At 42.2% G+C, this 26,880-nt stretch overlaps 4 protein-coding genes across 15 annotated transcripts; 1 reads left to right on the top strand and 3 right to left on the bottom strand.

Annotated features, from left to right (window-relative positions):
• Positions 1–2,662: 2,662 nt before the first annotated feature.
• atp23 (ATP23 metallopeptidase and ATP synthase assembly factor homolog) lies at positions 2,663–10,234 on the bottom strand. Of its 2 annotated transcripts, none has more exons than XM_071386959.1 (6): positions 9,974–10,234; positions 9,652–9,697; positions 4,122–4,203; positions 3,876–4,013; positions 3,681–3,764; positions 2,663–3,398 (listed from the first exon to the last, which is right to left on the bottom strand). In XM_071386959.1, exons 1-6 carry the CDS (start codon positions 10,122–10,124, stop codon positions 3,195–3,197), a joined length of 705 nt encoding a protein of 234 aa, XP_071243060.1. In that variant the 5' UTR covers positions 10,125–10,234; the 3' UTR covers positions 2,663–3,194. The 2 variants fall into 2 exon arrangements, with proteins under 2 accessions (XP_071243060.1, XP_071243059.1); XM_071386958.1 differs by having other exon boundaries at positions 9,962–10,230.
• A 2,465-nt stretch (positions 10,235–12,699) lies between these two features.
• Positions 12,700–18,304, top strand: rpap3 (RNA polymerase II associated protein 3). Of its 9 annotated transcripts, none has more exons than XM_071386953.1 (17): positions 12,700–12,795; positions 13,260–13,415; positions 13,513–13,656; positions 13,823–13,942; positions 14,369–14,496; positions 14,584–14,705; positions 14,846–14,916; positions 15,001–15,117; positions 15,302–15,429; positions 15,521–15,642; positions 15,802–15,872; positions 15,974–16,066; positions 16,173–16,402; positions 16,537–16,726; positions 17,100–17,197; positions 17,288–17,388; positions 17,494–18,304. In XM_071386953.1, exons 2-17 carry the CDS (start codon positions 13,266–13,268, stop codon positions 17,577–17,579), a joined length of 1,971 nt encoding a protein of 656 aa, XP_071243054.1. In that variant the 5' UTR covers positions 12,700–12,795; positions 13,260–13,265; the 3' UTR covers positions 17,580–18,304. The 9 variants fall into 9 exon arrangements, with proteins under 9 accessions (XP_071243054.1, XP_071243055.1, XP_071243049.1 ...); XM_071386948.1 differs by having other exon boundaries at positions 12,704–12,800; positions 13,823–13,921; XM_071386947.1 differs by having other exon boundaries at positions 12,704–12,800.
• On the bottom strand, positions 18,052–22,143 carry LOC139566072 (cell adhesion molecule CEACAM5-like). The gene is made up of 9 exons (XM_071386957.1): positions 22,030–22,143; positions 21,670–21,723; positions 21,219–21,467; positions 20,773–21,039; positions 20,296–20,595; positions 19,842–20,111; positions 19,290–19,565; positions 18,929–19,177; positions 18,052–18,372 (listed from the first exon to the last, which is right to left on the bottom strand). The coding sequence occupies exons 1-9, from the start codon at positions 22,079–22,081 to the stop codon at positions 18,350–18,352; spliced, it is 1,740 nt and encodes a 579-aa protein (XP_071243058.1). The 5' UTR covers positions 22,082–22,143; the 3' UTR covers positions 18,052–18,349.
• Positions 22,144–23,322: 1,179 nt separating this feature from the next.
• On the bottom strand, positions 23,323–26,188 carry LOC139565955 (uncharacterized). 3 transcript variants are annotated; one of them, XM_071386664.1, is made up of 6 exons: positions 26,054–26,188; positions 25,730–25,768; positions 25,151–25,447; positions 24,724–24,978; positions 24,140–24,388; positions 23,323–23,652 (listed from the first exon to the last, which is right to left on the bottom strand). In XM_071386664.1, the coding sequence occupies exons 1-6, from the start codon at positions 26,106–26,108 to the stop codon at positions 23,558–23,560; spliced, it is 990 nt and encodes a 329-aa protein (XP_071242765.1). In that variant the 5' UTR covers positions 26,109–26,188; the 3' UTR covers positions 23,323–23,557. The 3 variants fall into 3 exon arrangements, with proteins under 3 accessions (XP_071242765.1, XP_071242766.1, XP_071242768.1); XM_071386665.1 differs by having other exon boundaries at positions 25,199–25,447; positions 26,054–26,186; XM_071386667.1 differs by lacking the exon at positions 26,054–26,188 and having other exon boundaries at positions 25,726–25,774.
• Between the last annotated feature and the right edge of the window lie 692 nt (positions 26,189–26,880).

The raw sequence follows: 26,880 nt of genomic DNA, 5'->3' as shown, positions 1-26,880 counted from the left end.
GACTGGAAGAGCCATCCAATTAGAACGAGTACCTGCTCCAGTTGTGGCGTAATAAGCTTGGTTTCACACCTGCCTCTTCAAAACTGTACCGTGGCACAAAGCATATACCCAGGGCTGTCCCTGCCAAAAAAAGTAAAGAACAATCCAGTGGCAACATTACTAACGAGCCATGCTTTCAAAATGCTGGGAACCTATTTGTGGAATTTTGGCACAAACCGGATTCCTTCTGTTTTTCAAGTTTAAAGATGAATTCCAAAAACATTATACCAAACACAAGTTCATGTTTTTAGTGTTACTCCTCACAACTAAATCTGGAATTATTCAAATTAAACACATTAGTTCATCAGTGAGGTCTGGGTTAATGTGTTGTCCTAGAGTAGATTAGAGAAGGCAGGGGACTTAAATGATGCTGGAACATTCTAATTAGAACTCAGTGGGAGCTGCCTGTTTAAATGGATGGAGTAATGAGATAAGTCATTCTCTCAGTGGTAACTTAATCACCATGCTCTATTTTACCCTACAAAGGCCTGGCATTCACCTGAACCAGGGCTCATTGAAATGGATTAAATCATCTGTATCACTAAAACTGTGATTGCACTTTCTTCTGTCTTCTTTATGGAGTCTAATCGACCACTGTAGCCTGAAGTTTGGTACATCAAGACTGCCATCCTAAGGACAATGATGGTACTACAGATACGATGACTCCTGATGTGTCATAGGCCTTGAATGCAAGGATCAAAATTGAGCATGCAGATGTGCGGAGCGTCTATATATTCGGCATTGGTTCTGCACTTCAACTGAGATGTGTGAAATCACGCAATATGTACAGGAGTCAACTGCTTGGTCCTGTGTGAACCAAGTCAGTCAGTTCCAATTCCAAAATCATGTTGCTAAAGTTGTTTTACATGAGGCAGATTTGGGGAAAATACCATAAAGGAAGGACCTATTGAATTAGATTACACCAGCCATTCAAACAAGTATAAAAGTCATAAATCCACATACTCAGGTGTATGTATGGGGGAGAAAAGGATAATGTCACAAAGCACAGTGTTGTTCAATATGGCAATTAACATAGTTAAATTAATAATTCTACAAGTAATTGTATTGTTTTATATGAATGGCAGTATATTTTCTTGTGTGGTATTCCCATAGTCCTTTGGCTAATATCCTCTAACTGCTGTTGTTTACTAGTTATTATGCAGTTAACACTAATCCCCTGCTTGCCTATGAGGGCGCAATTATTTGCAAACTACTCAAATGAACCTAATCTTCTTTTCTTTGTCTTATTCAACTAACTCCTCTTGCTGTTTGATCCCGTGTAAGATGTATGCCCTCTGTAGTGCCTGTTGGTGGAGTGTACATTAAAGACAAGTACAGTGTAACTTTCACCACACTATTCCTAATTACAATTCAAATGTCGTAGTCGAGGTCTGGACTCTTTGCGATAGCCTGAGAGTCACCATATGCAGCAAATGGTGAGGGAAGATTATGGGGCTAATTCCCGCGTAATCGTTCCTCATTAATCCAAAGAAGGACAACGGATTCTCAAAATGCTAATGTCCTATAAAAATGTCCCCAGTTATATTTTACAGAGGAAGTTTATAAGATGTAGAGGTAGTGTTTGCCATCATGTGTCTGGGGAATACGTTTTTTGTTTTCCCCCCACACACTGAGAAAGAGAGGCCTCGGCTGCACTGACATTCAGAGGGCAACAGTGTACCTTAAAATATAGGTGAGAATCAGTGGAGGCTCCTCAGAGGAGGAAGGTGAGGACCATCCTCCTCAGTGAATTTCATAAAAATGTATGTCCTGAATACAAAGTGTTATGTTTGGGGCAAATCCAACACAACACATCACTGAGTACCACTCTTCATATTCTCAAGCATGGTGGGGGCTGCATCGTGTTATGGGCATACTTGTCATCTGCAAGGATTTGGGAGTAAAAAATAAATAAATGAAGAAAACTGAATAAAGCTAAGAGGCAAAACCCAAGAGGAGAATCTGGTACCGTCAGCTTTCCAACAGACACTGGACACAAACGCACTTCCTTTACAACAGCTCTGAGCTGCTCGGCGAAGCGCAAGAAGTATGAATGCCATGATTTCTGCGGAAGCCATATCACCATAAATGCTCCACGGCCAATGCAGATGTCAGATTGAACATGCAGCGTCTTTCACCCAGAAAGACTCACAGCTTTCATCGCTGCTAAAGGTGATTCTAACATGTATTGACTCAGGGGGTTAATAAATACATATGTAATGAAGATGTTTTATTTTTGATATTTTAATCCCACTTTGGAACACAACAAAATGTATAAAAAGTCAAAGGGTGTGTATACTTTCAGAAGGCACTCTATATGGTCTTGAGAAGTAACATCACTTGTCCAACTTGTTCAAGAAATGATTCGCTCATCTGATGGATACATGATTTGCTCATCTGATGGATAAATGATTTGCTCATCTGATGGATAAAGGAATGATGCTGACATGGATTAATGCATGCTTCTTGATAACAGGAAACATGCTTATTTAGATTTCATACTGTCCTCAGGGAATGCTGTGTCTGTTTAATGTAACTTGGGTATTAACTGAGCACTTCGTAGAATTCGTTTTTTTAAACTTCTTTGTCAATTCATAAATGCGATAATAATCAAGGCTCAATATCATATTCATAATAATCAAATATTTATTTCAACAAGTTGACTTATTCAGTACAGTACAATAAAATCTATTTACAGTGAACTCCCAGTTCTCAGTCATTGTATGTCCACATGGCTGAGTAGAGGGGTGGTAGACACATTTCCCTAGGAAATGTGTCCCCACCTTTCAGTCTTGAAATCTTTTACAGGCATTATATACCCTTCACAAACACCAACTTTGGAACCGCTCAAAAAGGACGACCAAAAAATATTTGGGCCACATTTATCAATGTCCAAAAGGAAACCACTCCATCACATTGTTTAGCTTTAGCATTAGAGTCCACAAAAGTGTGCCATAAAAACATATAATTTATTATATCCTTTGACTTAAATGACAGAGAGAAAGAACTCTGAATATTTCCCTTCAGGAGGTAATTTCATACCATTTTTGACACAGCCATTCTGCTGAGGGCAGTGGTAGGTTGCCCGGGTTTATGAAAGGATCCTCACAATAGCACCCATGGAAATTACACGTAATTGTACACGTAATAACACATTAAAGGTTTGCGTAATACCGATCTCGGTTCTCAAAATCTCTGTAGGCAAACTTGGCGTCCTTCTTGTCATGTGGGATGCGGCCGAAAGGGGCGTGGTCATTGAAGCAGGTGTCGAATACCTCGTCCACCACTTTCTCTGCCTCCTCTCGGCTCACCTTCCTAACAGCAAGGATGGAGCGCAAGGCACGTCCACGAACACATTCCTGATAGGTAGTAGTGAATGGGTTAGGTAGGGAATTCTTCAAGTGAATATTGGCCATCATAAGCACTTCTTGTTAATCGCTAAGCACTGAAAAAGGCAGTGCTATACTTGCCATTACATTGTACTACAGTCTCAACTAAACCGGTTGTCAATTCAGACATACCAATTCACGGGATGGGAAAAATCATGTTATGCTATACCATGAAGGATACCAGTTGACTGAAATACATACAAGTAAGAATAATTTGGTTTGCAGTGAATTCACATGATCTCCAGATATTACCTGATGGTGCTTCTTGAGGCCAAAGTTGAACCTGGATACTTCATTGTGGAAAGAGCAATCCCCACTGAGATTGGCTGCTCGAATCTGAAAAATAAGAGCTGAACAATTAACATGACTTCCTTTAAAACACAATTAAAACTGAGCACAAACACAATTCATTTCCCCATGACATGCACGTTCAACTCTTGGTCTCACCTCTGAGCAGGCCAAGTGCTTGAAGTTGTTAAACCAATCCACATGCGCCCGGCAGTGGTCAAAGGCATGGATGAGCTCATGTGTAACCACTCGGTTCATGTGGGACTGCTGGTGAATATTATTCTGACACAAAACAATCTAGAAATGGGAAGGGGGAAAGACAATTGGTATCTTACAGATGAGATACAAAGTACACAGTGTAGCATGTGAACCTGTACACAAAGGTAACGGTTATAGCTTTCTTACTTGTGATGATGTTGCATCAAAACCACCACTGACAGTCCCATCACAGTCTTCACAGGAGAAATGTCTATCTTTGTACACTGCACTGAAGAGACAAAATAATACTTGACAAAGGGGTAATAATAATGATGTCAAATGTACATTAGCATGGAAGAAAAAGAAGAAGAAACCCCCGGCATGATATATCTATTACGTCACGTGTCAAACTCATTCCACAGAGGGCAGACTGTCTGCAGGTTTTCGCTCCACCCCTGTACATGACTGATGAATTAAGGTCAGTAATTAGTAAGGAACTCCCCTCACCTGGTTGTCTAGGTCTTAATCGAAAGGAAAAAAACTAAAAAACAGGCACTCGGCCCTCCGTATAATTAGTTTGACACCCCTGTAATACCTACAGTGAGTGTACAAAACATTTTTAGTTCACCTTTATTTAACCAGGTAAGCTAGTTGAGAACAAGTTCTCGTTTACAACTGCGACCTGGCCAAGATAAAACAAAGCAGTGCGACACAAACAACAACACAGAGTTACACATGGAATATACAGATTATTGTATGGGACATTTTACAGAGTAAATATATTTATTGGTTTATTTTGGTAAGAGATGAAAAATTCATTGCATTAAGGTTATTTGTTAATGTAAAAAAATCTGAATTTTCTTAGGGGAAAAATGGGGTCCTCAGAAATTCTGGCGAAAAAACGGGGTCCCGCTGAAAAAGTTTGAATACCATTGGTGTAGATGAATGGGAGGAGACATGGATTGTGTATGTGCAAAAAAATTATTAAGTGCCTTTGATAGTAAGAGCCAGGCACATCGGTTTGATTGGGTCAAGAACTGCAACGCTGCTGGGTTTCTCAAGCTCAACAGTTTCCGTGTGTATTAACAATGGTCCACCACCCAAAGGATATCCAGCCAACTTGACGACTTTGGGAAGAATTGGAAGTCAACATGGGCCAGCATCTCTGTGGAACACTTGACACCTTTGTGGAGTCCATGCGCCGACTAATTGAGGCTGTACTGAGGGCAAAAGGGGGTGCAACTCAATATTAGGAAGGTGTTTGTTTACATCCCTGTTAGTGAGCACTAGTGAAAATCCATCCATCTTACAGGTGTGGCATATCAAGAAGCTGATTAAACAGCATGATCATTACACAGGTGCACCTTGTGTTGGGGACAATAAAAGGCCACTAAAATGTGCAGTTTTGTCACAAAATACAATGCCACAGATGTCTCAAGTTGAGGGAGCGTGCAATTGGCATGTTGACTGCAGAAATGTCAACCAGAGCTGTTGCCAGAGAATACAATTTTGATTTCTCTACCAGAAGTCGCCTCAAACACCATTTTAGAGAATTTGGCAGTACGTCCAACTGGCCTCACAACCACAGATCATGTGTAAACACACCAGCCCAGGCCCTCCACATCCGGCTTCTTCACCTGCGGGATCGTCAGAGACCAGCCACCTGGACAGCTGACGAAACATGGGTTTTGCACAACCGAAGAATTTCTGCACAAACTGTCAAAAACCATCTCAGGGAAGCTCATCTGCGTGCTCGTCGTCCTCATTAGGGTTTTTAAGTTCATCGTCATAACTGACTTCAATGGGTAAATGCTCACCTCGATGGTCACTGGCACGCTGGAGAAGTGTGTTCTTCACGGATGAATCCCAGCTTCAGCTGTTCCTGGGCAGATGGCAGACAGCGTGTGTAGTGCTGTGTGGTTTGCTGATGATGTCAACGTTGTGAACAGAGTGCCCCATGGTGTCAGTGGGGTTATGGTATGGGCAGGCATAAACTACAGACAATGAACACAATTGCATTTTATCGATGGCAATTTGAATGCACAGAGATACCATGACGAGATTCTGAGGCCCATTGTCAAGCAATTAATCCGCTGCCATCACCTCATGTTTCAGCATGATAATGCATGGCCCGTGTCGCAAGGATCTGTACACAATTCCTGGAAGCTGAAAATGTCCTAGTTCTTCCACAGCCTGCATACTCACCAGACATGATGCCCATTGAGCATGTTTGGAATGCTCTGGATCGACATGTACAAAAGCGTGCTCCAGTTCTCGCCTATATCCAGCAACTTCGCACAGCCATTGAAGAGGAGTGGGACAACATTCCACAGGCCACAATATACAGCCTGATCAACTCTATGCAAAGGAGATGTGTCGCGCCTCATGAGGCAAATGGTGGTCACACCAGATACTGACTGGTTTTCTGATCCACGCCCCTACCTTTTTTTAAAGGTATCTATGACCAACAGATGCATGCATATCTGTATTCCCGGTCATGTGAAATTTGTAGATTAGGGCTTAATGAATGCATTTAAATTGACTGATTTCCTGTAACTCAGCAAAATCTGAAATTGTTACATGTTGTGTTTATATTTTTGTTCAGTGTACAATAAATCAGTGTCATGGCAGCTAGACCCGAGCATTATGGCAGCTAGACCCGAGTAACGTGTTTTTTGCAATGAATGAGCTGCACCGGGTGATACAAGGAGGAAACATAGCCCCGGGATTGGATGGGCTATGCTATGAGCAACTTAAACACCTGGATGATTTGGTACTGGAGGAGGAACTGGCGTTAATGAATACAGTATGAGAAGGGGCGTTACCAGCACTGTGGAAACATGCCTTAGTGGTACCAACTGTAAAACCGTGAAAAGAAGCATCACACCCGGGTTCATACAGACCCATAGCGTTGACCTCTGTACTGTGTTAAGTAATGGAAAGAATGGTCACAGACAGATTAGTACATATGTTTGAGAGTAAATGTATGTTTTCCTCGTACCAGAGTGGTTTTAGGTTAGGACGGTGTACTATGGACTCAGTGCTAGTACTGGACTGTGATATAAAGAAGGCGCTGGCCAACAAGGAGGGAGTGGTGGTGTTGTTTCTGGACATTGAAATGGCATACGACATGCTCTGTAAAGGGGGACTGCTGCCGGAGCTATATTCTGCTGGGGTGAGTGGTTGCTGTTTAATTGGATCCAGGATTTCTTCAAGAACCGGACCACACAGGTCGAAGTTGGTGGAGCTTATTCTGAGTTAGTGGGGATAGAGAATGGGACACCGCAGGGAAGTGTAATTAGTCCAGTTTTGTTTAACATAAATGGTGAATGCCATGTTCCAGGATGTTGGGCCTGGGTTTGGCCTTTCCCTGTTTTCCGATTATGGGGCGCTCTGGAAAAGAGGAAGGAATATCCTGTTTGTGGTCCAGAAGGTGCAAGAGGCAATGGAAAAGGTGGTGGATTTGGCAGATAAGTGGGGATTTAGAATTTAAGCAGCAAAGACCAAGTTTGTAATTTTGGGATTTAAAAGAAAGAAGGTGGTGCCAGGGCTTGAAATGTGTGGTTGACTGCTGGAACGGGTCAAGGCATTCAAATTCATGGAGGTTTGGTTGGAAGTGAATGACCTAGAGGATCCATGTGGGGAATATTTTTTTTGGAAAGGTGTGGTAAAGTTATTAATATAATATGGTGCCTGTCCGGGATATCTTGGGGAGCAGACATAAGCTCCATACAAATGATTTACCAAGCAATGATCTGCTCAGTGCTGGACTATGGGACTATGGCATTTGGGTCGGCGGCAGCTACAACACTACAGATGTGGTACAGGCAATTGCGCTGCGGTTGTGCTGTGGGGCATTTCAAACTACCCCTATCCCTGCGTTGTTGACTGAAATGGAGGAGGTTCCGTTGAGGCTACAACTAGCTAAGCTGGCCATGCGCTATGGGGATGAAAGTGCAGGGGAATGTATCATCTCACCCTGCAAGGTGTCTGTTGGGAGAGGCATGGGAATGGGGAGAGGGAACTGGAGTGAGAAGAGGTAGGCCAAGCTATCTGACCCAAGTGCAGGAATGGGAGGTCTGGAAGTGGGGGTCCCTGTCTGCTGGCTGTGTGTTCCTCGGAGGCTGTTGCCAGAGCCTGATGTTGACATGACCATTCTTGATGTAATAAGGACTGTAGAGAGCCTTCTCCGGTGGTTGAGGCCCATCTGCCGTGGGCCTGGGGGTCCCTACTTACACTTATTCACAGATGGATCAAAGAAACCAGGCAGTGGGAGAGCAGAGTTTGGGATACATGTTCCCGGTTTCAGATACATCAGGGGGGGCAGCTGTCTGATGGAGTTTCAGTCTTCTCTGCTGAAATGCTAGCACTAGTGTGAGCATTGGGATGGGTGGAGGAAGTGGGGCCTAAAACTGCAATTTTGTGTTCAGACTCTGCTGCCAGCCTGGTTGCGCTGAGAGAAGGGAAGTCAAAGGCACGCCCAGACCTGATAATAGAGCTGATGATGGCTCTTTATAAGGTGGGGCAGAAAGGCTGCAAGGTAGGTTTTCTGTGGGTCCCAACTCATGTTGGGGTAGGGGGAAATGAGGCAGCCGATATGGTGGCAAAGGCCGCATTCAGGAGGGAGAGGTGGTGGTCCCATTAGGGGGGATGGAATGTAGGAGCATCATAGCAGAGGTGTTGACCAGGAGTGGCAACGTGAGTATGAGAGAGAGGAGCGGGGCAGGAAGTTTTTGTCTGAGGAAGGGCTGTGTAAGAGGAAGGGCAGTAGGTATCTGGGGAGGGAAAGGAGGGATGGGGTTTTATTTTACCGTTATTTTACCAGGTAAGTTGACTGAGAACACGTTCTCATTTGCAGCAACGACCTAGGGAATAGTTACAGGGGAGAGGAGGGGGATGAAAGAGCCAATTGTAAACTGGGGATTATTAGGTGACCGTGATGGTTGAGGGCCAGATTGGGAATTTAGCCAGGACACCGGGGTTAACACCCCTACTCTTACGATAAGTGCCATGGGATCTTTAATGACCTCAGAGAGTCAGGACACCCGTTTAACGTCCCATCCGAAAGACGGCACCCTACACAGAGCAGTGTCCCCAATCACTGCCCTGGGGCATTGGGATCTTTGTTTAGACCAGAGGAAAGAGTGCCTCCTACTGGCCCTCCAACACCACTTCCAGCAGCACCTGGTCTCCCATCCAGGGACTGACCAAGACCAACCCTGCTTAGCTTCAGAAGCAAGCCAGCAGTGGTATGCAGGGTGGTATGCTGCTGGTTCTGGTGACGAGGCTGAGGTTGGGGCATTGTGGATTGGGAAGTGTGTTATTGTTAGTGGAGAAACACCCAGATGGCAAGTGTGAGGAATGTGGGGAGGTAGAGACTGTACTACTGTGACACATGTTCTGTTATAGCAGACAGTATTCTGAGGATAGGAGGATATTTTTCTGTGAGCTGACTAAATTGGGTGTAACCACATTTTCGCTTGTAACTATTTTGGGCTCCAATGACAGGCGGAGCAAAATAGAAAGGAAGCTGTGGTGGTTTCTTTATTCCATCGGTTTGCACCTAGGCTATTTATATAATGAAGTGTGTTTTCACTCTCCAGCCTGAGAAAGGCAGCAATACGCATTACGGTGTCTATAGTCTGCAGGTAACTGATAGGAGGAAGAAGAAGAATTATGGCAGCTGACAGCTGTGTTGAGTTGTGATTGTTGAGGATAGTGGCTGGCTGACACTTACCATCCTGAGCTTTTCATGGCTCCAAGGAGAAGCTTTGCATATGGACCTGAAAGGGATATAGAATGAGATTAGGCCTAATCGGTTATGCACCTTGACAGCAATCAGGTCATTCAACAACTAGCGTATAGCTAACTGGCTTACTCATGACAGTCTCTTTACTGTTCAACGATAGCTAGCTAGTTGGCTAGCTAGAAACATGGCTATGACGTATATGACAAATGTAAACATGGCATCAATGGTTACACGGTCATCTAGCTAACTATTGCCATGCGATATAATTTGAGGATGACAGACATATCAGCTTGCTAGCCTGTTAGCTTACTTGTTTCCATTGCGAATTGTAGCATGACCTGACATTTGTGATTGAAAGTGAACAAGCTTTCTGCTATCGATCTCTTTTGGAACTTTCCCGAATTCCTCTCCGGGAATAGGTTATATCCATAGTCATCTTCTTGCTGTTCAGTTTGACCCATTGCATGAAAATTGTTTCTAAAATAGCTACTTTTGTTTCTAGGAACAAGCACAGCCTAGCAACGAGAGGTCGTTCTCTGTTTTTCAAATCACGTGGTAAACCAGACCGAGGTCAACTTAGTTTTATATTGGATATTCGTATTTCAATCATCAATAGCTCTTACACGGTGTGTCATGACTATGATAATGATATACTGTTTTTTTAATAATATATATATGAGAGATGTATGGAGAAGAATCCACACCTTTTTTCTATGCACCCATGCTGATTCAGAATATACCATTTTCATAGTCAAGGCACGCTTGGATCAATAGCCATTGACAAGAGAAAACAGAATATCCAGTATAAACTAAATTGACCTTGTAAACCAGAGGTGAAAGATTAAATGAATGTCTGCAACAACATTGTAGCAAGCTAGTTACAGAAAATACATTTGCTTTTTCTAATATAATTACGAACAAGGTTTATTGAAACACATTACTCCATGCATTGGCAAGTGACATTGACTGCGTGCACGTTCGGTATAGAAGAAAACGCAAAGGCTGCTGGGAGATGCTGTCAAAGGGAGAGTCGGATGAAGCGAGACAGTGGATGGTGGTTGGAAGAGCGCGCTTATTTGAAATGGAAAAGCGTCGCGGTAGCTTTTGATGAAGAAGAACCTCAAGATGAAGCAGCCGCTTTATAAATTGAGCGCTACATCCCGAGGGGTTCGTGCTGATTGTATGGAGATTGTGACAGCCGGTTAAATGGCGTCCCTTGAGAAGGCAAGAACAATATGTATGTCAGGAGAAGTGCAGTATTATCACAAGGAGATGTATACTTGGAATACTGAGAGAGAGAGAGAGAGATGGTTAAAAATGGTGGGGAAAAGGGAGATGGTTTGTTAAAGAAGAATGGTAGAAAGTGTAAGCAGAGTAAGCTGAGGAGAAATGGAAGTGAATGAGGTTGAAGTATCAGAGGTGAAGTTCTCGGAGCCGAGGCTTGCACCGAGGGTCAGGATAAAGATGAGTCTGACAGTAGGAGTGAAGTTCTTGGGAAAGGGGGACCCTTGCCTTTTCGCTGATCCATTTGTGGTTTCAGGATGGGTGAAAACAGAGTTGGGTGCTGTGGAATCGGTGAAGGTAACCAGAAGTTGTCTTGTGATAATTGTTTGTTTCTGCTGGTCAGAGGGAGAAGGCGCTCCGCGTTAAAAGGAATGGGGGTGTAACAGTATAACTTTAGTACGTCATCAGGGACCCTCTGCACACATCAACAACAGTCACCCACGAAGCATCGTTACCCATCGCTCCACAAAAGCCGCGGCCCTTGCAGAGCAAGGGGAACCACTACTTCTAGGTTTCAGAGCAAGTGACGTAACTGATTGAAACGCTATTAGCGCGTACCCGCTAACTAGCTAGCCATTTCACATCCGTTACAGGGGCAAGACATGCAAATAGTTTTGCTTTCAAGAAATGGGTGCCATTGAAAGGAGTGATTGCTGGAGTAGCAGTAAATGTAAAAGTTGACCAGCTGAAGGGGAAGATTCCCGATGTTTGTGATGCTCGTCGTTTGGTGCGACACAGACAGGGTGTCGTGAGTGGTTTAAATAGAAGTCATTGTCTGTTATTTTGAGTTCTGATTTTGAGTCTTTGCCCGACAGTGATGTTAGGATATATACGTTATCCTGTACTAGCTTTTGTGCCAAATGCATTATGTTGTTACAGGTGTCAAGCTTATGGGCATGCAAATTATTTTTCACCTCTGCCTATTTATTGCCTACCTCTTCTACATTTGCACACAATGTACATAAATCTTTCTATTTTTATTTTCTTTTGTGTTTTTGACTGTACGTTTGTTTATATGTAACTCTGTTTTTGTCGCACTACTTTACTTTATCTTGGCCAGGTCGCACTTGTAAATGAGAACTTGTTCTCAACTGGCCTACCTGGTTAAATAAAGATGAAATAAAAATAAGTAAAAATGTGGCAGCAGTGTGTAGAAGGGAGGTTCCTAAGTGTGAGAAGTGTGCAGAAGAGCATGAGACAAAGGAATGTGTAGCATTGGGGAATGTGGTATGCGTTAATTGTAGGGGTGCTCATGGGGCTGTGGATCAGAAATTTCCCCTGCGAGAAAGACAGGTTTAGGTTTCCAGGTTTAGAGTAGTGGAGAAGTTGTCATATGCTGAGGCAGTAAAGAAAGTAGAGGAAGATTGGTCAAGGGGGACAGATCCTGAGATGAGTGGTGTGAGTAGTAGATCTGTACCAGTACAGAGGGATAGGCCAACAAGTGATATATTATTCTGTACGATTTAGATTTGTTGCATTTATAGCAATGGTTATCAACTGTACTGCAGGGATGGAACGTAAGTTGTAGAAAATGTAGGTTGTGGTGGCAGCTGCAGAGAGGTATTTGGGTGTGCGAGACTTGACATCAGAAGAGTTACAGGGTGTGTTACGTGGTGTCCAATCCTTTCAGGTTGTTGGCCTGAGGAAGGACTACATAGATTTAAATACTGGAGTAGCGTGGTTTTATTTTTTTGTGAGTGTAGTGTTAATTTTTTAAGCAAAGTATAGTGGAGTACTCCAGTCTAGTAGGTGGCAGTAATGCAACATTTATTGGATGCCAACCGCCGTTAAACCTCGTCGTCGAAGAAGACATGATGTCATGGCGCCGAACACAAACAGAAAACGACAGTATGGTGATAGTTTGTAGCTAACATTAAATACTAGTAAGCCTCTTAAACTGATAAATTACAATCAATTTGGGACGCAAGGGACAGGTACTCAAATATTATAATGTAATCATCTCTTATATGCAGGTCGAAACTCGTTAAAAGCGTTGCGTTAGCTTAGGCAACTAGCTAGCTACCAGCTATAAATTGCTGCTTTTGCGAGACAGCCGTGACTAGCTAACTAGCTAATTACTCAACTGTAGCTAGCTCCTTGATGTTATAGTAGTTAGTCAACAGTAGCGTGATGTTACTAGCGCCACAGTTTGAGTAACGTCAATAAATAACTGACTGTTAGCTAACTAAGTTAGTGTTTTTATTGTTTATTTGTCCCCGTTGACTAGATATATAGTTAGCTGACTATCATATTAAATGAAAGTGATCCTATCTCCTGTTTTGTCAACCTAGTATATCCAACGTATTTGACAGGTAGGCATGTCTGAAAACAAATCCATTGAACTCCAACTGCAAATGCGACAAAATGCAGAGGACCTGCATAACTTCATGAAAGATCTTGACAGCTGGGAAACTGACATAAAGAGGAAGGATGAGCAACTAAGAACTGGGAGCGTTGGCGAGTCTCAAGTATGTAACACTTGAAAATGTGTATATTTTATATTTAGCTATAGAGTTCAGATTGTGCTATGTTAGAAAGATCCTGACCTATGTATTCCTTCCTTAGAAAAGCGTCCCACCAGTGCGAAACAAGGGCTACAAAAAGAAGAGGGAGAAAAAGAAGGCATCAGACAACAATGCAAAGACTGAACCAAAACAAGCACGCAGGATAAAGTCTCATGACTATCAGTCATGGGACAAATTTGATGTGGTAATAGATTAGGTGGATCTTGCCTGTTTCTCGTTTGATTTCAATAGTGAGTTTAAACTAAGTCTATGGTTTTAAACTGAATGGCAGCAGTGCACCCTGCTAAACAGAATGTACTGCTTGCTGTTACACTAAACATTTTTTGGGATGTTTTTTTGTCTTCTGGTAGGACAAGGTATTGGAGTCCATGGATAAAGAGGACAGTGCTGCTGAGTCCAATGACTCTGAGTCTGAGGATTCTGGGGTTCCGGCTACTGACCAAGACAAGGTGCTTGCTGAGAAGGAGAAAGTATGGCTTCAAACTTATAGTATTGTAGTCAGATTCAGCCACAGCAAACCTGACAGACATACCGAAATATGATTTCTCATGTAAATGTTGTCATTTTAAAATATGACTTATTATTATTATGATGACACAATGACCACCATTTGAAGGTCAATTCAAGGAACAGACTTGCAAACTGGGCATTTGTTTGCAGTATGCTGTGATTTAGATGTCTGTAGGACTAGAAAGTTGCCTCTGAAATCCTAGACAATTACCCATACAGTATACCACCATCGGGGCCTCGTTAGCAACTATCACCAGTCATTGATGGTAGTAGTCAATAATACTCAGTCAGCAGTCACCTGTAGTCAGTAAATGTTACTACTTTATTGTATGTATAGATTGCAAAATCTTATATTTGCTGTACTGAGTTTGACAATTGTTTTTCAGGGTAGTCAGCTGTTCAAAGAAGGGAAGTATGATGATGCCATTGAGTGTTACACCAGAGGCATGGGTGCAGACCCTTATAACCCCGTTCTGCCTACAAACCGAGCTGCCTGCTTCTTCAGACTCAAAAAGTAAGCAACATGTAAGGAAATAAGCAATATATATAACATTTTAAATGACAACATTAATGTGAGAATTCATATTTCTCTGTCCGTCAGGTTTGCTGTTGCCGAGTCTGACTGCAACTTGTCCATCGCTCTGGACAGTAACTACTTCAAAGCATTTGCACGAAGAGGAGCGTCTCGATTCGCCCTGCAAAATTATGAATCTGCCCTAGAAGGTGAGGAGTAATAGTAACACAACAACACACGTTTTCAAATGGGTAGAATGCCAGCAGAGGATGTATAGTTTTTATATGGATTATTATCTTATAATAGGTCACTTAAAAACAATTTGTGCTTCCTTCCTCTACATAACTAGATTATGTAATGGTTCTCAAGCTGGATCCTGGAAACCTGGAGGCACAGAATGAAGTGATGAAATGCAAAGAGGTGAGACATTATCTGGTGTTGGATCTATTACTGTACCTCTGTATCCCCCTCCCTGATCCACTCTAACCTCTCCTTTATCGGTAGGTCATTGCTAAACTGGGTGGAAAGGCAGAAAGCCCAGAGGCTGCGGTGGATGTCAAGCAACAGCAGCTCATGGAGGAACAGCAGAGGAGACAGGAGGCGGTGGTGCAGAAAGACAGGGTAGAGCCACCAGCTACACTTACCTTTTGATGTTTGAGTAGGCCCGCTACATATTGGGTACCAGTGACTCAGACACTGCAGTGCAGAAGACATACCACAGGTGTACTACAGCATGCTATTTGCCTGTTTTTAAGTGCATTGCTTTCTAAATCGTTACCACGACACTAAACCTTGACTCTTTCAGGGGAATGCATACTTCAAAGAGGGGAAGTATGAGGCAGCAGTAGAGTACTACACCAAGGGCATGAAAGCGGACAGCACCAACGTCCTCCTGCCTGCCAACCGGGCCATGGCTTACTTAAAGCTGCAGAGGTAAGCAGCAGGGAAGGCAGGATAAGAGAGTATTGGATAAGTGTAAATTCTGTCAAAGCTGTGCATTGATTAAGCTTAATTCTCTCCTTAGATATAAAGAGGCTGAGGAGGACGGCAGTAAAGCAATAGCCCTGGATGGCACCTATTCAAAGGCCTTTGCCCGCAGAGGGACAGCCAGGGCTGCTCTGGGACTGCTCAAACAAGCTAAAGAAGGTACAGTAGATACAGTTTATCTTATTAGTAGGTCATTAGCAACCATTTTGTATAGGCTAGGCATGTTTCTATGTAACTACCTTGAGCAGGTTGAAGTCTTTGTGTGAATGGTAGCAGTAGTCATGGAACTGTTTATTATGTCATGTATTTTTATTGTAGATTTTGAGGAGGTCCTGAAGCTGGAACCAGGAAACAAGCAGGCATTTCATGAGATGAAGAAGATTGCAATTGTACGTATGTGCTTCCATGCTCACTATGGTTGTTGTGTTAATGTTCTTACACCTGTTGTCTTTGTTGACAAATCATTGACATAGCCTCTCTCTGCTCTTAGGACATGGGCACCAGTGGTCTGCTGGCAACAGAAGAGCATGCACAGCGGAGAACAGTACAGCCAATTAACAAACCACCTCACCTGCAGTCAACCGTGAGTCACTCAGATAAAACAGGAAAATATTTTTGGTAGGCTGTTTCTAAACTTGGCTTGAAAGATTGACACACGACAATGTTCCTATTGGATTTCCTTATCCCAGAAGCCATTGAGTAGAGTGGACATTGAAGAGGTTTGTGGAAAGATCCTGGTCCAGGAGGAGTCCTCGGCTGTGTTGACTTCAACCACAGCCCCCCGTGTTAGGCCCCAGAAGACCACCTCCATTGCAGACACCTTGAGAGAGGGTCAGGCCTCACCCCCCTCTACCTCCCCCAGTGCTAAGATCCTGAAGATTGAAGAAACATCAAACGTCCCCTCACATTCCCCTGTCAAGTAAGAGATATTGTTTAATTGCCGAACGGCTTGAGGGTTTTGTTGATGCATGTTTTTAGTTAGTTTTGAATAGAACTTTTGTCAACAGTTATGCTTTTGACAATAGCCCCACTGAGGCTGTTTTCTTATTTCAGAGGGCCTGAGGGGTATGCTGTGAGAGCACAGACACAGCAGCACAGAGAGGCAACTGTCAGTGAACCAACAGAACCGCCTGCTACACCCTCAACTGAGCTCGTACCTCCTGCCCCCACCAACAGCTTCCAGCTAGAGGCAGACCTAAGGAAGATTGGAAATGGCCCTGAAGTTATCTACAAGTATTTGAAGGTGGGTGTGGAATTAAAATATGATGAAAACATAATATTACACATCCAAAAGAATAGACATTTCAAATGTCATATGTGCAAATAGTTAAAGTTCAAAGGGGAAAATAAATAAACAATATGGGTTATTAATGTCCTTTTTTATTTAACATTTTAGTTATAGCCTATACAAAATGGTTGCTAATGATGTGCCCTAATAGGCTATATCTTATCTTGGATGCCTGTCTTATTGTGATCATCTATTCTTCAACAGAGACCTCATCTCTTGTTTGGGGTTCTATTTGTACACTTAACAAATCACCATACAACGAGATTTGTCTTTTCTGCTGAGAAAAACATGTAGATGCCACCAAGGACTGATGTTTGTGTTGTTTTAGCAAATCCAGCCTCAGGCTTACGCAAAGATCTTCCAGAGCTCTCTTGAACCAGACATGCTCAATCAGATTCTAAGGACGTTACAAAGCTTCTACATCAAGTGAGTACTGTACAAATACCATGCCATTACGAATGTTATGGCTCTTACAAGAAATGTGACTGTTGTCACATTGTCCTTTATCAAATGAAGGAATGAAGAGCCACCTGTCATGCTGGAGATCCTCAGGAATCTGGCCGGTGTGAGGCGGTTCGACATGGCTGTCATGTTCATGTCCAACGCTGAGAAGAAAGGTACCGATTTGGTTGTTGATCTGGCACAGTTTTGTTACATTATTTAACCCCAATGCAAAATTATTATTTGACATTGATAACGGCAACCTTTTTTGTTATTTCTAGTTCTACAAGAATTGTTTGACTTTCTTCGTCAAGCTGGACTTGAGGACGCTTCAGTAGGAGCCCTGCAAAAGAAGTATGGAGTGTGACGTGAGTGCAGAACCCTAAAAATGGACATCACCATGGAGAGCAAAATTGTTCTTTACTTCAGCAAGCGGTCGATTGAAGGAGTTTTTCAATGCTCCTGTACTTGTTACTAATCGAAACATTGCTGTGTGTACGCAACAATGCATCACTTAATTTCGGCTGCCGTGTTGGTAGGTCTGTAACATTTGATGTAATACTGTTTTATTTTAATTTTTCTCCTATGGCTCAACATGTATAAGTTTCATCCTTATATGAGAGCAGTAGTTACTATGCATGGCCAAAACAAGAATGTTCTATCTGACTGCGGCCCAACAGAACCATATGGGTAATAGTTCAAATATACATCTGCCACTCTTAGAAAGCCATGAGAACTGAAATATGAATAAAGGCAAAACATTTTTGTTATTTTCAATTCTTCTGTCCAGGACCGTACATCTCCAAGACATGAATTGCAGTAAATAAGTGAATACTTAATAAATTGACAATCTTTATTGATGATCACTGAAAGTGTAGATTATGGAGAAGATACTTTTCAGCAAATAGTGTTTTCACATGTTAACTGTAAAATATAGGTTTTTGGTGTCATCTACACATGGACTAAGAGGTTGGCAAAGTATACACAATATGTGGAAAATAAACAAATTACAGGAAGTCTGTCAAACTGCATTAACAAAGCACATGTTTTCCAGACAGCAGTACAAGATAATAAAGACACTGTTTGATTGCATTGTTGTCCCACCGCCATTGAATGGAATTCTTGTCTTGACTGTTCTCAACATCCACACCAGTGAGAATCTTTGGGAATAAGGGGAGAAATGTTAATAGCTGACTGAACTTTGTTGCATGTCTACTACACATGATGTATGGCTGGCACAATAATTGTATTAGCGTGTAACTGACAATTATGGAGAATAACCGTGAACTATAAGCAAAGTGTCAATTGTCTTAATACCTATATTTTAGCACAGGGGATTCAACTTTTTTCTCAGTTAATAGTTTACCCAATAGCAGTTTTTCATGAACTGGGTGAAGTTGGTAATCATTTTACGAGCAGGACGGCACGGTCGAGAGAAGCTTCATTTTCAAAAGTTCCAAGCGGTCAACTATTATTGAGATGCGGGTTTCACCAAAGCTGTGTTGTATTCACTAGATTTGTTGTAGCTAATTTTCAAACGTGCATAATGATACATTACAAGCTCAAAACATTTTTCTACTAAAATGACAATTATGGCAATAACTGGCCGGTTGCATGACAATTATTACCGAAGATGCCGTCCCCAGTTGAATAGAGTAGTAGGAAGTGTTATAAGACCAACAATTAAATTGATGGATCATAGTAGTTTGACCATACCTGTGACACTGAGTGTCTCATTGGCTGTGACTGTCTTCCCGGTGATCGTGTTGTGTGCCTCGCAGCTGAAAGACTCAGTGGCCACGTAACGGTTGATGGTTATATCGACCACGCTGCCGTGCATGGTCCGACCATATACACTCCAGGTGTAGCTGCAAGAGGGAGAGCACTGGGCAATACACTTGAAGCTGGCCTTGACCCCTACCTCTAGGGCACCTGGTCCTGAGATGGTCACGTTAGATGGTCCATCTGAAAGGTCAACATTAGACCTAGAATGGCTTGTACGACAGTGACAAGACCACTCAGTTTCAAGGTCTGCATAGAAATATGTTTTGACAAATACAATCTAACTATTGCTCACCAAGTAACACAACTGAGGTATTGGCAGTGCTGTTGTCATTGGTCACTGAGTTGTAAGCCACACAGCTGAGGGGTCCTCCGTCCATGGTGGTCTCAGGTGTGAGGGAGAAGGAGGCGTTCATCTCTGCCAGCCTCCCCTTGTATATCCAGGTGTAGGTACAGGTGGGGTAGCACAGGGCCGAACACTGAAGGGCTGTCTTTGATCCAGGCAGGAGATACAGGACTTTACCTACTGGGCCTTTGCCAGAGTGGATGATAACAGCTTGAAGTGGTCCATCTGGAAAATGTCATGAAATATCTTTATGATTAGCTTGTAAACATATATATATATATATATATATATATACAGACACACACACACACACACACACACATAGGGGTGGCAAGTAGGGTTCTGTTCTAAGGGTTCTGTTGATGTGCCTTTGAGCAAGGCACTTAACCCCTAATTGCTCCTGTAAATACTAACTGGATCTCTTTTATGATCTTTCTTGAAATACTGGTGTATGGTGAGCAAAAATGGCTGTATAAACAGAATTTATCTCTGCATACTCACAATTTACATTCAGTTGGTACCCAAGCCCTTTGATGGGTGCTCCCCCCTGAGAAACGATGCATTGGTACAGCCCACCATCAGACTGGAGCAGAGGACTAAAAGACATAGTGATGTTGTTGGGGGAGAGACTGACCCTGCCGGACACAGCTACAGGGAGGCCATTTTTTAACCACAAAATGGAGGCTGGATTCTGAGAGCCCACACACTGCAGTGAGAAGGGCTGGTGTGCCAAGGGCTTGTCCTGGGACACCGGCTGTACAGAGATTGGATCTGGAAGACGGGAGTGGAAAAGAGGTGAAGAGGACAGAAAGAACGAGGAACATTTTATTTTCAGAGAGATACCAAGTTAAATACTTTGAGTTGGCTTTTACAAAATGGTGAGCTTTCACCTCCAAACATCTGATTCTAAATATTGACTTGTGACAAATCTTTTGTCACAAAAACGATGACTTACCAGTGACGCTCAGGATCTTGCTGCTAACAGCAGTGACCCCTGAGGCAACATTCTTGGCCTCACACGTCAGTACCTCATTGTGCCTGTACTCATCAACAGTAACCACCAGTTTACTGCCAACCATGGGCTTATCGCCCTTATGGAAGATGGGCAACTGGATCTCGTCGCCATTGAAGATCTTTCCATTGAATGTCCAGGTAAAGTTACAGGAGGGGGTGCAGTCAACAAAGCACACAAAGTTGTAAGTGTCTCCTACTGTCACTGAGCTGGCACCCGTGATCAAAATGGCCCCCGGTCCACCTGGGAAGAGGTGGAAGGAAACACTTGATTATGTGTTTAATTGATTATAAACTCTTAGAACTTTCTAAAAATTCAGTGTACACGGAATATATGATTAACATAATATAGTAATAATTATCCAATGCGACTTCAATGGACCACTCCAAAGTTGAAAAAAAGGACAAAAATTCCACTCACGGGCCACGTAAGGTGTGACATAGGTTGAGATGTAGAGGAGTGAGACAGTGTCCTGAGCATCACAGATCAATTCCTCTGCAATCTCCCAGGAGTCAGGTGTGACAGAGATGGTTTGACCATATTTGGTGGTCACTGTGCTTTGTGCTTCAGAACTAATTGTCCAGGTGTAGGAGCAGGACGGGTAGCAATCAGCAGAGCAGGAAAAGTTGGACGTCACTCCACTGGACAGTATATCAGGACCTGAGATCTTTATATTGGACGGTCCAGCTAGAAAATAAATAATTGTTGTATAATAATTGTCGGTTGAATTAGGTTGGAGAGTGTAGAACAGAGCTCCACAAGCTTTGGATGTGCAGTACAGAGACACAAAAGCATAACATCTGTTGGCATAGTATGATTTCTATATATTCATTTAGATTGATAAAAACTGATTATAAGTAACCTACACGTCACGTTGACTGTTTTGCTGACCGTCACTGACTTCCCAGTGGTGGGGTTTATAGCCATACAGATCAGGACCTGTGGAGGAACCTGCTCCTTCAGCTGGAGGTTGAGCTCTGGGCCCTGGGTGGTGAGCCCTCCTCTGGTCCAGGTGAAGGTGCAAGTTGGGAAGCAATTGGCTGAACACTGGAAGCCATAGGGAACCTCCACCGTCACTGTGTTCACCCCACTGATCTCCACAAAGGACGGCCCATCTAACAAAACGGAAAACAAGCCCCTGAGTCATAAACATAATGTGGAAAAATTAGGACGAAGTGGATTTACATGTTTTATTGTTCACCGTAATGTTATAATGTTAGTGTAAGGATAAACAATGGGTGATTAATGCATATAGCCTTTTGGCATACATTTATTTTGTTTACTTAGAAATGATGCCAGAAACCTAATGTATCTTACGTGGTGTGGTTTCCTCCGATGTCCTGCCCTGCTCTCTCTCACTGGCAAGTGTTCCTACAGAAACACAGAAAGAAAAAGAATCCCATGCCATCACAATGGTTCGCTTTACATGAACTATCTTATAAAGCATTAATAACACATTTATATGGCCTAGGCCCTAGATACACGTTACATGCAGACACTTCTCTGTTTAAAACATTTGGATTTTCATTACAAAACTTTTTCTTATTCGCTACTTTGACAATTCAGAAAAATTCAGATTTTTTTTTACATTACAATTTTGCATGAGAAAATGTCATTCCTGACTTGAAGTAGATTTGACCTCAACACTAACAGATTCAGTTGAATGTGGTATCTTACCTGCCAGGCAGGTGAGCAGCAGAGGCAGACTAAATGTGCAGAGGAGAACCATGGTTCTGCTGCCGAGATCCGGGCGACTAAGTGGCTGAAATGTCCACACAAGAGCTGTCCTCCCCTTATACCTCCGAAAAAGAACTGTCTGACAATCTTATCAGGAACCAATTCAAAAACAAGACATTATCCAACAGTGCCAGCAAAGCGCCGCTAGTGTTTGGACCTTTATGTGGGTAATCAGCTTCACGGCATTGTGTTCTGGTAAGGGCGTGCGTGCTAGTTTTTTGTGTTCATAGGCATTTATCTACTGCGGTTGAGCCTTTTGTTACTGCCAAGTGACATGTCCCTGAGCTAGGGAGCATTCACTTTGTTTGCTTCTCATCCATTCAGACAGGTGAAGGTTACAGACAAAAGAAAGTGTGCAAACATGTTTTAATCTGTTTATCCTATTATGTAGAATAGCTCTTATGTAGATACAGAGGTTGTTGGTATAATATTTATATTAGTAAAGGACACTTATTATTTTAACATTTAAAACGCATTATTTCACTTTGTCATAACCAATGTAACTATAATTCAAGATGATCAAAGGGTTATGCATGGAAAAACTTGAAAAGATAGAGAGGGTGTGTGTGTAGGTGATACCATTGCCTCTCTGGAACATTGATTGTTCTTCTGTACCATAAAAGAAACTTCTGATATATAATCCGTGATAATCAAAAGCGGACTAATCGCACTCCATGATCAAGTGTGTTTTAATATTTACGCATGTTGATTACATTCAAGATCAAAATGTACATGTAGATGCAGGGTGGGCCCCTCATCTGTTGTGAAGTTAATGCTAATCATCAGTCAGGCGATATGTGAAAATAGCACTTCAACTAACAATACGGAACTATTTAACATTTCAAATATTTAATTCACTATGATGGTAATTGATTAAGATAATTGTTTCAGAACTTATTTGAGAGAAAACACAAAACATTTCTAAAACAGTTTTCATGTATTTTATTGCAGTTTTGCAGTTTCTAGATAAATATTGGGAGTGTAAATTATTTTAGCAAACAAGATCTATATTACATATTTTTTTCCCCCAACGGCACAGACTTTGAAGTAATGTATTTTAATTGGCGTGTTGAGCTGGACCTGGCCTGTCTTGAGCCTGTCCACATCAGCACGCCATTTAAAATACATTACTTCAAAGTCTGTGCCTTCCATGAAGATGGCATGCTTGCAGGTTTCAACTCCATCTTAAGTCTGGAAAAAAGTTACACATTGCAAAAAAGACATGCTACTAAATTAATGTAAATTTGTCTTTATTAAATATTTAATCCAAATAGGGTATACACGTGATGATGCTTGCACACATTGAAAGATTCAGCCAAGCCTTTCCACTTCACTTATCATCAGCAAATATGGTTAACATCCTGATATGGAAGGCACTGTTTGTAATAATGCTGACATGTTTTCAAATTATTCAGATGTGCATGTGGAGAACAGTTTACTGCCTTGTACAAAACTGCCCTCTCCTGGATCATGGTGATATTACAGTGTAGAGTGAAAGTGTAAAGGCAAACAGAAGCAGGTCTATAGTCTGTTTAGCCTGTGTGGCCATGGATTTTCCATCATCTGTAACACACAACAACAACAAAAACATTACAAAAGGAACACCAAATAGTCAACTGACATTTACTCCTGAGGTGCTGACCTGCTGCATCCTGTACAACCACTGTGATTATTATTTGAACCTGCTGGTCATCTATGAATGTTTGAACATCTTGAAGAACAATCTGGCCTTAATGGCCATGTACTCTTATAATCTCCACCTGGCACAGCTAGAAGAGGACTGGCCACCCCTCAGAGCCTGGTTCCTCCCTAGGCTTCTTCCTACAGTAGGTTTCTGCCTTTCTAGTGAGTTTTTTCCTAGCCACCATGCTTCTACATTTGCATTGCTTGCTGTTTGGAGTTTTAGGCTGGGTTTCTGTATAGCACTTTGTGTCATCTGCTGATGTAAAAAGGGTTTTATAAATACATTTGATTTGGATTTGATTTGTCTGACATATTTTTTTTATGACTGTAGTTACTCAAATATATAATCATGAGATTTGTGCTGTACCTTCCACCCGTACGGTCTTGGTTACCAAGTCAAAATTCTTTGAGACCGTATTCTGAGCGTGGCACTTAATCTTCTCTGACTTTACATGTCGCTCAACCGTCATCTCCATCTCACTGCCATAAACAGTGTGACCATCAACGGTCCACCAGTAGTCACAAGCAGGAATGCATTTGGCAGTGCACCGAAACTTGGACTTGAAGCCGACTGCAACAGAGTCTGGGCCTATGATGTGGACCTCTGATGGACCAGCTGATAGGAGACAAAAAGTAAAGGAAGAAGCTGGTTCAAGTATCACTTCAACCAAAACCATAACATCACTCTTTAATCATCAAATGTACAATGTATACTGGATAAGGGAAGTGTGTTAATTGATAGATCAAGCTATTGAAAAGCCCCTGGGCCCAAGCCTGAAACTGAGAGGGCCCCAAAAAATATCCAACCAGGGGGCCTATAACAAAACAAAGCCCTGGGGCCTATGATTTCTTAATCCGGCCCTGGATATGGATATGGACAATTCCATTACACTAACAACAAGAGGGAATCTACAATTGTTAGAGGAAGCTCTACATCTCCCAATAACCTACATGTCACAGGTATGGTCCTGGTTGCCATGGCATAGAGCCCAGACACACTGTTGATGGCCTTGCAGTTCAGGGTAGCAGAAGTGGCCAACTCTTCGGGAGTTACGGTAATCTCGTTCCCCTGTCCCCCAGGCCATCGGCCCTTTATCCCCCAGATGTAGTTGCAGGAGGGACGACAGTCGGCGTTACACTTGAAGCTTTGTGGGGCCCCTGGGGTCATCAAGTCAGGGCCTGTGATCAATACGTTGCTTGGTCCAGCTAAAAGGAGGAACACATAGACATTTAGATAATAGTCTAGATCCTACGACCAATGTGAAAAACATGAGCAAAATAATTTTATCTAACACTAATCCAGTAATCCAGACATCTTGTCAGTAAATTACAACACATTAAATTATCCCTCCATTCCTAATATCATAAAGACCATCACCTCTAATTTCAAGTGAAGTGTCATAAAAACAACAAACCACCCACGCACCTAAAACCTGCAGTATCCTTGTTACTGTAGAGTACCTCCCAGAGTCATCATTCCTTGCAGTGCATGTGAGGTTTAGGGACTCCTCCCATTGGCGAGCTGTGAAGAACACTTCGTTCCCCTGCCCAATCTGCCCGTCGATACTCATTCTGTAGCTACAGGAGGGAGAGCACTGGGCGGAACAGTCAAAACTGCATGGCACGCCCACAGTCACAAAGTCAGGTCCCAAAATGGTTAGTTCCAAGGGACCATCTGGAAATTACAGTGCACAATCAGGCAAAGTAGGCCTACCGCATTTTCGGCACACAGGGTGTAAATTTACTTGTAATAGGGATAAATTCCTACAATGATAATAAAATTAAAAGTCATGGCATTTCAAATTGACCCCTCATTTCTGTACAGTAGTTATCTGCTAGCTGTTAGCACTACTGCCCTACCACAGGTACAATCCAGAGGACCCAACACTTCAAATAATGATGTTGCCATACTATAATACGTTGACTAGTTTGTGTCATGTGTCTGTGGTTTACCTACTGGGACTGTCCTTCACTCCATCAGTGGTCACAGCTGATCCTGGAAATTCATAAAAACAGCCTCACAGTCTATCATCAAGACATTATAATGTATATGTAACACGAAAACTATCATTATGCTTAGACCCAAATATGTTAGCCTATTGTCCAAACAAAAGTTTAACCTCAGCAGACACTGAACATATGCACGGTTATAGAGCTTAACAGAAAGTTTCCAGAACATATAGATGTACTGACTGATGTCAAACCGAGTTCGGCATCCTCAAAAATAGATTTTGACAAAATATTATCTCAAAATAACATTGTTTTTTCCATATCATATTACCTGCAAGGTACACAAACAGCAGAAGCAGATTGAGCAGGGTGTGTGTGTCCTTCATTGTCTTGCAGCGATGGAGTGAGGTGAATGGACACCAGGAAATGTGGGACTGTTACAGAGTCAAGTAGTAGAGTGAGAAGGTAAACAAATACACCTTATCAGAGAGAACAGACTGGGAGCAAATCTGCCCTGCCCATTCAAACCTGCCCATTAAAAATACATTCTTTCTGTAGTGACCATTAAATAGGGCGAAACAGAACTGGCAGCTTTTACTATGAACTAACATGTAGAGGGCAATGTACTGAGGAATTAAAATACGTGGTCTCCAACTCTCCATCCCTGGTCCTGGGAGCTGAAGTCAATTAATTTACTATTTTTAATAGACAGAACCAATTGGAGGGAAAGATTAGAGACCATATGTGTAATACATGAGTGTATGACGAATTTAGGAGTGTCGAGAACGTGGTTTCAGTGCATGGCTTGTACCAGAATCTCTTATCAAAAGTCAAATACAGTGCAATGATGTCATACCTTTGGTTCTTTTAATGTAATTACATTTGAACTCAAAAAGTTCTGTATGAAACAGACTTTGACTTTAGCTTTAGGCACACGTGACTTGGTTGTGTCAACAGTGTCAGAAACTCTGGTTTGAACCTCAATATCAATACCTCATTCAATACCTCAAACAGAATAAAAACAAACACAGTAATTACAAAGTATTACTCTTAAAAAGTGTATTTTTTGCTGATACAGATATTTGCAAATGCAGAAGTGAACATTTTTATATACTGTGTGGGTAAAATGTATGTCATATGCTGTAAAATAATCTAAAT

Source organism: Salvelinus alpinus, chromosome 37, assembly GCF_045679555.1.
Source record: "Salvelinus alpinus chromosome 37, SLU_Salpinus.1, whole genome shotgun sequence".
NCBI lineage: Eukaryota > Metazoa > Chordata > Actinopteri > Salmoniformes > Salmonidae > Salvelinus > Salvelinus alpinus.
The sequence above is the reverse complement of the archived record's forward strand: the minus strand, read 5'-3'. Positions and strand labels throughout refer to the sequence as shown.

Bases quoted from the DNA above. Each gene is read 5' to 3' on its own strand.
- atp23 (XM_071386958.1), bottom strand. From the start codon at position 10,124: ATGGGTCAAACTGAACAGCAAGAAGATGACTATGGATATAACCTATTC. The intron at 9,698-9,961 runs GCTAGCAAGCTG...TATCCCTTTCAG, and splicing joins GGAAACAAGTAAGCTAACAG to GTCCATATGCAAAGCTTCTC. The intron at 3,399-3,680 runs GTAATATCTGGA...ACTACCTATCAG, and splicing joins GCCTCAAGAAGCACCATCAG to GAATGTGTTCGTGGACGTGC.
- rpap3 (XM_071386947.1), top strand. From the start codon at position 12,759: ATGATGTCATGGCGCCGAACACAAACAGAAAACGACAGTATG. The intron at 15,118-15,301 runs GTAGAGCCACCA...TGACTCTTTCAG, and splicing joins CGGTGGTGCAGAAAGACAGG to GGGAATGCATACTTCAAAGA. The intron at 17,389-17,493 runs GTACCGATTTGG...TGTTATTTCTAG, and splicing joins GTCCAACGCTGAGAAGAAAG to TTCTACAAGAATTGTTTGAC.
- LOC139566072 (XM_071386957.1), bottom strand. From the start codon at position 22,081: ATGGTTCTCCTCTGCACATTTAGTCTGCCTCTGCTGCTCACCTGCCTG. The intron at 20,596-20,772 runs GTGAGTGGAATT...ACCTCTTCCCAG, and splicing joins TGTCACACCTTACGTGGCCC to GTGGACCGGGGGCCATTTTG. The intron at 18,373-18,928 runs GTATGGTCAAAC...TTATTCCCAAAG, and splicing joins TGAGACACTCAGTGTCACAG to ATTCTCACTGGTGTGGATGT.
- LOC139565955 (XM_071386664.1), bottom strand. From the start codon at position 26,108: ATGAAGGACACACACACCCTGCTCAATCTGCTTCTGCTGTTTGTGTAC. The intron at 25,769-26,053 runs GTAATATGATAT...ATGAATTTCCAG, and splicing joins GCTGTTTGTGTACCTTGCAG to GATCAGCTGTGACCACTGAT. The intron at 24,389-24,723 runs GTAGGTTATTGG...GTCTCCTATCAG, and splicing joins CAGGACCATACCTGTGACAT to CTGGTCCATCAGAGGTCCAC.